The 11,096-nt window shown below is 43.3% G+C and overlaps 1 protein-coding gene across 3 annotated transcripts; it reads right to left on the bottom strand.

Annotated features, from left to right (window-relative positions):
* Positions 1-839: 839 nt before the first annotated feature.
* LOC126991463 (uncharacterized) lies at positions 840-10,366 on the bottom strand. 3 transcript variants are annotated; one of them, XR_007745527.1, is made up of 6 exons: positions 9,992-10,366; positions 9,225-9,566; positions 8,479-8,642; positions 7,211-7,438; positions 1,680-1,791; positions 840-1,338 (listed from the first exon to the last, which is right to left on the bottom strand). XR_007745527.1 is itself a non-coding variant. In XM_050850223.1 (5 exons), exons 4-5 carry the CDS (start codon positions 7,383-7,385, stop codon positions 1,166-1,168), a joined length of 348 nt encoding a protein of 115 aa, XP_050706180.1. In that variant the 5' UTR covers positions 7,386-7,438; positions 8,479-8,642; positions 9,225-9,566; positions 9,992-10,364; the 3' UTR covers positions 840-1,165. The 3 variants fall into 3 exon arrangements, 1 of the variants encoding a protein (XP_050706180.1); XM_050850223.1 differs by lacking the exon at positions 1,680-1,791 and having other exon boundaries at positions 9,992-10,364; XR_007745528.1 differs by lacking the exons at positions 840-1,338; positions 1,680-1,791 and adding an exon at positions 6,670-6,740 and having other exon boundaries at positions 9,992-10,365.
* Positions 10,367-11,096: the final 730 nt, after the last annotated feature.

The raw sequence follows: 11,096 nt of genomic DNA, 5'->3' as shown, positions 1-11,096 counted from the left end.
CTCATCGGCTCCCAGACCGAGACAGTATCATCGTATTCACTGCCTGAAGACTAAACACATTTACCATGAAAGGAATAACAATAGTTCAGTGTTTCCTTTCATGAAATAATAAATAATTGCCCTTGCGGCAAGGATAATTCAAAATACCCTTCTGACCTACATGGTTGGCTTTCGGCCCACAACATCACCTGCTCTCAAGCTAACAACACCTCAGCGCTTTCGCCCCATATTAACTCGCGGCAGTGCTGATTTAAACTTAGTCTCGAGGACAACAGTACTCCTCCAGAACTTACTTCAAGAGACCACTTCTTTTGAAACCCTTCGAAAGATAAGTGCCTCCTACAGTGATTACAATTAGGTATTACTATCAGGCCTGTTAGGATTATCGTTGTAACGCTGGGAGGTGCTTGTAGGGGAAAGCCAGGCACCCCTGCTGTATTAGTGGTAAGTGGTTTGTGTGTCTTTTTGTGGAGTTGTCTTGGTGTGGTTCATGTGTCTTGCGAGAAACATAAACGTTGGGTACGGTAAAGTCACTGTATCACAACAGTTTTAGGATGGGTTCAAGGACAGGGTGCTAGGATGTGTTTTAGGATGGGTTCAAGGACAGGGTGCTAGGATGTGTTTTAGGATGGGTTCAAGGACAGGGTGCTAGGATGTGTTTTAGGATGGGTTCAAGGACAGGGTGCTAGGATGTGTTTTAGGATGGGTTCAAGGACAGGGTGCTAGGATGTGTTTTAGGATGGGATGAAGGACAGGATAGTAGGTAGGATGTCTCTTTGGGCAATCCTGCATCAGCTGACAACTTCCCACCTCAGTAAATTCAGGTTATAAAATTAAGATTCTTCAGAGCAATGGAATTTGTACTGACAGACTGTTACTGAATCACTACCAGCACTCTGGCACTTGTTACTTTTATGAATTTCCTGCATTTCAGAATTTGGACAACTATATTTCAGCTTACAAAATCCCCGTTAGCAAAAATAAATTTTACTGGGATTTTTCAGACCAATTCAGACTCCTGGACTTCCACGACACCAACAGCAACACTCAGGCACTCACATCCCTTACAAATCCCTGCACATCAGAATCCGGACGCCTAGATTTCAGTGTAATTTCCTCCTTAGTAAACTGAGGTAAACGTAGTGATTTCTAAGACCAATTCAGACTAACCGACTTCACTATCTGGGAGGCAACACTCAGCACTAACATCCAGGCCGGAGCGCTTGGTGAAGCCCCTCCTGACGAGTCGCCGTTCACCGACGCGCTCCAGCGGCAGACTGCTGAGGCCGAGGGCGTACACATGGCGGGCCAACACACAGGTCAGAGTGTGGAGGGTTTCTGCAGGGAGGAGGATAAAAGTGGCAGTTATGTTGGGCTGTTGGAGAGCTGCATCTTCACCAGCTACCTTCCTCTAACACTTCTGAGCTTTTATTTAATTCTTTATCATCAGTGAACTCATCCCCTGAGCCTAGAGAGGCATGAAAACAGCCTTCATTAAAAGCAGGCCAGCAATGCTGCATATCTAAATGATTCTTTACCTATCCAAGGGCAGACAAAGTACATCAATCAGTGACATAACAAAAGCACTGCATAAGGAGGAGTAGGAGCACTTTCTCCAGCACCCTCAGCCTGTTATCTCTTTGGCAGGAAGAGAGGCAACGTGAGGCCTGGCTCCTTACCGCCCACTCCTTGATAAGCTCATCCCTGTGGGTGAGGGAGGGCAGGGTGGTCCCAGAGCTCACCAGATATGCACACGTTAAGGTTGGCCTTAATCCACGGCACGCGGAGGGTCTGAAAGGTGCGCGCCACAGACTTACACATCATGCTGGACTTTTCATGTGAGGAGTTCTAGATCAGATAATCGTTTTAGGCTTGGTTACACATGATGTCGGACTTTCAACATGAGAAATTCAACCTAAGATAATCCTAGTGACTGGCAGAGCAAAAAATGTATATTGGTTACACACACACACACACAAGTTAAGCAGTGACATCAGTAATAATCACCATCATTAGAGTACTCCAGTTCCCTTGGAGAGGATAGAGAGTTAAACCACAAACACTTGCAGCACATTCTGAGGGTGGCAAGACACTGTGAGGAATATTACCAACAGTCATGTAACACAAAGGGGGCAACTATGTCTTTGGCCAAGCCATAATTATACTTGTCACAAACACTTGCAGTATATTCTGAGGGTGGCAAAACAGTGATGGCCTGCCTGCATGCTTGCTGACAGCTAGTCACCACTGCTAACAAGGAGCATGTTTAAGGTGCGTCTCTTCACTCACCTGCTGACTGCACCCCATACTGTCAACTTGGGTAAGCCTCCATGTAGCTGCCCTTCCCATTCTAAGAGTTACATGAGTCGTGAGTTATGTGAGCGTCCCCGTGGCCATACAATACTTATGGTTGTGACTTTACTATATATATATTCTCCATTTTTTGTATTCTATTATTTTCTATCAATATTAACCGGGCAAATAAGTTTACTCTCATAATTTAATGGTCTTCTATTTTTTTTTTTATTTACAGCACAGAGAGCAACTCAAGGGCAACAAAAAGATGTAAAAAAAAAAATAATAACTGTTCCCCTCATACAGCAATAAGTCTAGAGTGGCGAAGAGAGGTAAATTTCGGGTGGAGAGGTGTCTTGATACTCTCCTATAGAAAGAGTTCAAGTCATAAGCAGGAGGAAATACAGACGAAGGAAGGCTGTTCCAGAGTTTACCAGTGAAGGGAATGGAGATACTGGTTAACACTTGCATAAGCGGTTTGGACAGTATATGGATGAGCGTGAGTAGAAAGTTGATTGGAGCGGGGCTGCAGGAGGGGGGAGGCAGGCAGTTAGCAAGTTCAGAATAGTCGTCACCATGAAATTATCGATAAAAGATAGAAAGAGTTGAAACATGGCGGCGGAATTTAAGAGGTAAAAGACTGTCAGTAAGAGGAGGGGAGCTGATGAGACGAAGAGCCTTAGACTCCACTCTGTCCAAGAGAACTGTGTGAGTGGAACCCCCCACACGTGAGATGCATACTCCATACGAGGGCGGACAAGAATGGAAAGCATCTGTGCGTGGGAAGAAGAACTGGCGGAGACTGTACAGAACGCCCAACCTCGAGGAAGCTGATTTAGTGAGAGAGATGTGAAGTTTCGAGTTGAGATTTTTAGTTAAGGATAGACCGAGGATATTTAGTGTTGAAGAAGGTGACAGCTGAGTGTTATTGATGAATATGGGAGAGGTGTTTGGAAGATTGTGTCGAGTTGATAGGCGGAGAAATTGAGTTTTTGAGGCATTGAAGGACACAAGGTTCCTTTTATCCCAATCAGAAATGATAGCAAGGTCTGAGGTTAAGCGTTCTGCAGCCTCCAGCCTGAGGTCATGTAATTCCTGTTGAGAGGGTCTTCTGTTGAAAGAAGTTGAATAATGCAGAGTTGAGCCGTCAGCGTATGAGTGGACAGGACAGTTTGTTATGGAAAGATCATTGATGAATAACAGGAACAGAGTGGGTGATAGGACAGAGCCCTGTGGAACACCACTGTTGATAGTTCTAGTAAGTAATGGCACCAGTCCTCCCTGCCAAGGATTAATTCTAGTTTTCCTGAAGGAGTCTCATTATGACACCCACCTCATGGCTGCCAGTTCTGTTCCACTCATCCATCATGCACTGGTAGTGAGGGCCGGCCACTGCAGGCACTCAAACATAATGAATGACCTTGATTAAGCCTATCGTCATGCTGTCCAGCTTTCTAATGCAACGGGGTGTTGGGGGGTAGAGGAGAAGGAGTACCTACAATAATTTTCCAGGGTTGGTGATTTTTTTTTTTTAAATCAAAGAAATCAAAAAATCATTGATCTTTTTTTTTTAATTTTAATTCTTTTTTTTTTTTTTTTTTTTTAATAAATATATATCCTGCTGAGTGATTTGAAAGTCTCCATAGGTTACTTTAAGTTTAAGTTTAGGGCCTGTAAGTCTGAGCACAGTCAAGGATCCAGATACATACTTGTTCATACTTGTTTGTACTTGGTACAGGAGCAGGTTTAGGACAGATAGAGTTGCCTGAAGTTGTCATTTTCATGACAGCATATTATATTATTACCACAGAGAAGAATATCTACCTCTATTCTGTTACTGTTTGGTTGCTAACCTTGGTTGTTATTATGATACATTGCCTGCCAAGTTAGTAAAGACTAAAGGAGGATGATTTTTGGGGGAGCATCAATGTGTCAAAAATTGGTCCTGTCATTTCATCAAATCAGCAAAAAACTAAATCCATCAAATTTTCCAGATGTTTTCATTTTGTCAAAAACAGCTTTTTACCCTTATCCCATCAGTGTAGCAACAATTTCATATCATTTCAATGCATCAAAAATGAGAAGGCATAAATATATTAATAAATCCAGATGTTATCAAAGCATCAAATTGTTAAAAGTCATCAGAGCATAAAAAAAATCAAAGTTATCAAAGCATCAAAAGTCTAGCCATGATGACACTGTGGGATATTACGACTTTGACAATGGTACACCATCACAACTACCTGACAATGGTGCACCATCACAACTACCTGACAATGGTACACCATCACAACTACCTGACAATGGTACACCATCACAACTACCTGACAATGGTACACCATCACAACTACCTGACAATGGTGCACCATCACAACTACCATTAATGCAAATGTTTCTACATCAACGAGTAAAGTGGTGTGACACAGTATGATCGAGACTAACTTGGGAACCAAATTCTCGAACTAACAAGTGATACTCTGTTCGGGGTCACGAGGCAATATCAATGAAAGCCTCAGTCATACCCTTGACAGATCAGAACGGGGTCTGTACCTTGTAGCACCAGGAGCACTTCAGCCTGAGGAATTAACAGAAATGTAAAGTGCCATCTATCAATAAGATGCCGGCCAACTACTCCATTATCCGGGGTAACATCCACCATGGAAATGGACAGTATATTCACATGCAGTTTATCTCAGCTGTGGGCCACACGATGGACAGGCACCTTTAGTTTCTAGAGGCGGCCCACACTCGAGACAGATACGATTCAGATGATGCTGATGAAGCTGCTGTTGACTAAGAAAATCAACCTTCTCAGCAACAGAATCAATGTCCCTGCGCTGTGTGTCTGGCACCCCTAGAGAGAACGATCTGCTTCAGGCCTTGCAATAACGCACAGGTCTGTGTAGGCTGCAACAGCGTCATGGAAACCATAAGGTATCCATGTCCTATCTGCAGGGGCCAGGTGCAGGAGTGATTCAAAATATTCATTCAGCAAGATATGAAATACTGCTGCTTCATTTCTAGTTTTGAACGCTGCCGATTAATTGCAACCCCCAGTCTTCAGAGGGAAGAATGACACTCTCAATTTTATGGTTCTTAGGTTATTTATTGTAAAAAAAAGTCACTTGAAATAAAGACTGATATTGATATGTATCTTGTTGTGCTGCCTCGCGCTTCATCTGCTGGACCTGAACATAATGTGTCGATGTTTTGCTAAGATCTGAAGATGTTTTTGACATTTTGGAAATATATGAAGTTTTGGATGCATTGATTTGATTTTATCCATTTTTGATGCTTTGAAGCCATCTAGTGTTTTTGATGATTTGATAACATCCAGGCAGTGTAAGCTTTTTTATAACTTGATAAGATACAGCTTTTTGGATGCTGTGAAAAGATAGTCTTTTTGGCGTTTTGATAGGCCTGACACCCTTGGAATAGTTTTGATGCTTAGAAGGCGCCCGATTTTTTACCAAGTAAAAAACATATGGCAAGTTGGCAACATTAGAGCAAGAGGATATAACAATGTAGGATTATTTATTTATTTATTTATTTATTTTTTTTTTTTTGGGGGGGGGGTATATACCTCGAAGAGAATAAATGAATCAATACATATGAATAGGTTGTTTTACTTTACCATCTTTGGAGCACATCATTTAACTTATGGAAGACTTTTAGTTAAAAAAAATCATGATTTTTAGTAAAAAATCAATGATTTAATCATTTGATTAAATCAATTTGATTTAATCATTGCCAACTCTGTAATTTTCCACTATATTTTTATACTTTTTTATCATGGTAAAAATGCATTTAAATATGCCTTTTGTCCTTGTTAAGCTTGGTGCTGGCTGACTGATTGATAATTGAGAGTAGTAAAACAGGAGGAGGAGGGGGAAGAGGAGGAGGAGGAGGAATACATAGGAAGAACAGACACTAGAAGACCTATCGGTCTATGGCGAGGGTGTCTGTTTACTACCGCTACTACTAGTAATCTACGTGTGGTAGAACAGGACAGAAAAGATGAAGGCTCCTTCCCACCCACCTCTCCCTCCGGCAACGTGCAGGAAATAGTTAGAAGAGAACACCATGTACCTTTAAGGAGGAAAGGGACATGGAAATTTTACAGTAAAGAGAGAAATAAGAGGAAATTACTACCCTTAACTTACACTACTGGTAACCTAAGCTGTGGGGGAAAATGACTTCATTACATAAGAACATAAGAACATAGAAACACAGGCAGACTTGAAGAGGCCAAGTGGCCTACACAGGACAGCCCCAGAATCCCCCCTAATACTCACGATGGGTGAGGTGGAGGCTTGATCCTCGTTTTACTGGCGGTACTAGGCACGCACCAGTAACCTGTCACCTTACTGCACCCACCTCACTCCATCTGTCATGCGGACATTAACTGTTACTTTACTCTTTTGTTAACTTACGCTACTTGCAATCTAGGTTGTGGGAGAGAATAATATGGATTTAGGTTGAGGTCTTGCTGCAATCTGTCTGAAAGCATGCGAAGAAGGGTCAGTATAATCTTATACCCCTGAAGTACTTATCCAATGAAGACTTGAAGCTAATGATACGCTGTACGCTAACTACTGACGGTGGGAGTCTATTCCAATGATCGACGACTCTATTATTGAAAAAACTTCTGCGCACCAATGTGTTACGTCAGTTTCCCTTCAACTTCATACCGTTGCTGCGTGTTATTGTGTTGGTGTCTCTCTGAAATAGACTATCTAAAGGAGGAGGAGGAGGAGAAAGGGGAATAAAAAAACATTGGTGTGTTCCTATATCCTAACAAATGCTGGCAGCAGGGTGGGTGAACATAAATTACTGGAGTCTGAGGCAGAGTTGCATTGCCAGGTGACATGAAGGCAAGGGTGGGTGAGGCATGGGGGCACGTTACTGCACTCACCATCCAAGGACTGCAGGCTGGAGGGCATACTTGGCACATCCTTGTAGTGGGGCAGCAGGAGGAACCAGTGGGAGGTGTAGGGGTGGAGGCCGACCACCTGGCAGGACATCTTGGCAGGGCTCAGCGTGTGGCCTATGAACCTTGAGTTGGAGCAGCGTTGGAACACTCTCCTCATCGTCCTCTGTCCCTGTGGTGGTGCTGGCCTGGCTCTTCCTCTGGGCTGAGTCTCTGAAATGGGAAAGCAGCATTCATCAAGGCATTACTATAGGAGACAATGCACGTACAGAGGGAAGAGTGCAGTCGCTACAAGCTTCTTTCAACAGCAAGGGATGCAGCTTAATTGACAAAATCACATTAGCAGCGACAAAAAGCCTGCTGGACGCTGCTCTCACCAAGGAAAAGAGAATGAGCACACACCAATGTTTCAGGGCCAACATTTAGGACAGAATGGTTTTGAAGGACTGGCTCACTACAAACACCCTCCCCCTCTTCCTCTTCCTACATCTCTTTCTCTTCCTATCCCCTGCTCCTCCTTCTCTTCCTGCCCCCTCCTACTTCTTCTCCTTCTCTTTCTCTCTCTATCTCCTCCTCCAACTCCTTACCTAATATATATGCTTTGAAGAGGAAGAAAAGGAGGAAGAGAAGGGGATAGGAAGAAAAGAGGAGGAGGGGAAAGGAAGAGAAAGAGGAGGGAAAGGAAAAGGAGAAGGGGAGACAGGAAGAGAAAGAGAAGAGAGAGAGGAGGAGGGAAAAGGAATAGTGAATGCATCAACATAAAAGCCTGCTGGACGCTGCTCTGACAACGGTAAGAAGAATGAGAGGCTGGAAGATAGGCTGGCTGTTAATTTCCTCGTTTTTCAATATTTTCCAGAGTTTTATCATCTATTTTTGTTTTTTTACAGTTGAGCACAGTTGTTCATGGGCCAAATATTTGTATACATTTTTATTCTTCATTGTTCATTTCAGCTAAATCATTCGTATTCATAATCTACACAGATGGATTGCAATGTGTGTGTGTGTGTGTGTGTGTGTGTGTGTGTGTGTGTGTGTGTGTGTGTGTGTGTGTGTGTGTGGGAGGATACCCAGAGACACACAGTGGCGGTCCCTTGCAGACTCCTAATGTTCTTATGACCAGAAGTATTTACAGGGACAGAAGGAATTTACTTCAGGGCACACAGGGACAGGATGAGAACACACAATGATATACAAGGACAAGGAAAATGGACATATGCACAAAAATAGGATACGTTTAAAAACATGTCCCTTACTTGGTTGGCGGTCATGCACGCCCACAGCCCTTAGTGCATGGCGGGCGGTGACGTGCAGGCTGTAGGCGTGGTCCACCCTGGCGGCTCCCTCCTCCACGCCGCTCGATGAGTTGCTGCCACCACCCACGGCTGCTCCCTCGCCAGACGGTAAATGTCATCGCCAACTGCAGACGTAATTTCATGCAGTATATACGTACATAAATTCTTGGGCTATATTATGTCATATGTTATATACAGATTTCATGAGATATAATGTCATGTATTATTTGAACATTTAAACTTAAAAGCCTGCAAGATGTCAGTCAGTCTACGCATCAGCAAATATTGTGGCCCAGTTGTGGCGTGGGTTGTGAGAGGAACACCAAGTAATTGACCACAACTTTGCAGAGGTTTGAATGTACTATTTATAGTAAACATATAGTGGTAAAACAAATGGTTTAGTTTAGTTTGATTTCCAAGAGCTGAAGCAAAAGTGTTACAAGCCAACTTGAGCTCCCTTCCTCCTCCTTTTCCTTCTTATTACAGTTATTATTATGAGAGACAAATCAGGCAGAAAGGGAGGAAGGCTGACACTGTGAGCTTCCACTCCAGCAGCCCACACACACCGCAGACCACAAGAAGGAAAGCTAAAGCAATGAGAAAACTAGAAAGAAGCTGAGATACTGTAGAAGATCATACAAGTGGAGGGACAGAGAGACAAGGCAACAGATATCCCAAAATACACCTCTCCTCCTCCTCCCCCTTACATTCCTCCTGGCCTGGCACCGCCGCCTCCCCCGCTGTGCTGCCTGCCACCCGAGGTTCTCTTTGGCCCAGAATGACGGGCGTGGGCATGGCCGTGATGGGGCAGCTGATTTGATGCAATGCAGGGCCGCACGCCGCCCTCTGCCCTCTGCTACTCTGTGGGGAGGCCTGTGTTAGCATCCCTAGCATTGCTGTGATGCGTTACAGTTGGAAACTCTTCTGCCGTGGCCGTCCCCTGGTGGCAGCTCCTAGGAGCAGGCGTCTATGAAATGATGATGATGTTCCAGCACAATGATCCTCACCAATCTGGCTTTTGTCTGAAGTCTTGTTCCTTTATTTGAGACCTATCAAGCAGACAGTACAAGTGAATGTTACAATTTTTGATGGGAAAGACAAGTGGAATACCCCAGGGCAATGTTTCAGTCTCATTATTTGTGGTATATATTTATGATCTTACTGAATATAGTGCAGTTTTTGACTGGACAGATGTTATGAGTGGTGCAGCCCAGGGTAATGTTCTAGAGGCAGTATTACTTATGGTATCGTATATAGTGTGTGTGTGTGTATATATATATATATATATATATATATATATATATATATATATATATATATATATATATATATATATATATATATATATATATATATATATATATATATATTACTGAGTATAGAAGAATGGTGTAGTTTTTGACTGGACAGATGTTATGAGTGGTGTAGCCCAGGGCAATGTTCTGGAGGTGGTTTCATTATTGTGGTTTCTTACCTACATTTCTTACCTAGATGGGGAGAACCCCATCTAGAATCAGGTGACGCCTACAACCAAGACAGCAAGTAGATTGTCCTTTAGATGATCTGATGGTTGGCTAATGTGGCATCACCAAGACCACACAAACCACTGCCATAACACTCTTGAGCAAGTGGCAAGACAATGCAGTCAGGTTGGCAATCCCGAGTGGAGACACAGCACAGCACAGGACACAATTTTACAATTCAAAGTCATACTCAACAACCCAAAGTCAATGAAAATCACACAAAATTTGACCAAAAGAAGTGTCGAGATGCTGTTTAAAAGCATTAATAGAATTCACCAAGACAACTGATTCTGGTAAATTATTCCAAATGCTAATGACCCGCACTGAGAAGACATGAGCTGGGTCATGTCACCTGTATAAACAGTGAACCAAACCACAGAGGCAAAGTCCAAGATAGGGTGAATATGAGAGATGAAAACTGCCTTCATGAAATCAGCAAAGGGTACCCTTTAAAATACAGTAACCAATGCCTCCAGCCTTGCCAGTGATTTCTCTCACATGCAAGTGAAACCTTAGGGAGGAATACACCCTGACCCCAAGATATTTATAGTTATCTCGTACATCTTGAATGGCTTGGTTTCCTATACAATATGGTAGAGGAACAGGAGCATCAAGGAGATTCCTACAACAGTTCGTTCTGGCACATTTACCAACTGAGAAAGATAAACCCGTGAACACATACTCACTTCTTCCTCTGGCATTAATTTCCTCTACACTAAGCATACTGCACTGCTCTCCCTGCCGCCTGACAGCCGCTGGTGATCCTCAGCTTCCGTGTTGCAGAGCGGCGCCCCGTGCTGTGTTTACCTTCCCTGCAGATGATGACGATGATGTACGTGGGTTGGCGCCCTTGCAGCGGGAGCACAATCCCGTGACATTCCTGTCTCGTTTCCGTTACAGTTTGCGTTTGCTTGTTCAGTATCAGTAATATTTTTTTTCTATCATTTCCGGCTGCTGGTTCTGCTCAAAGGGTTGTTTGTACGATACAACGTGGGGACTTGTTATTCGTCTCGTACTGCACCGAGGACGTCCGTCCAGTGGGAACATAATATTATG

The sequence above is a fragment of the Eriocheir sinensis genome, unplaced genomic scaffold (genome assembly GCF_024679095.1).
Source record: "Eriocheir sinensis breed Jianghai 21 unplaced genomic scaffold, ASM2467909v1 Scaffold286, whole genome shotgun sequence".
In the NCBI taxonomy this organism is placed as follows: domain Eukaryota; kingdom Metazoa; phylum Arthropoda; class Malacostraca; order Decapoda; family Varunidae; genus Eriocheir; species Eriocheir sinensis.
Note: the sequence above shows the minus strand (reverse complement) of the source record. Positions and strands in the feature narration are given on the sequence as shown.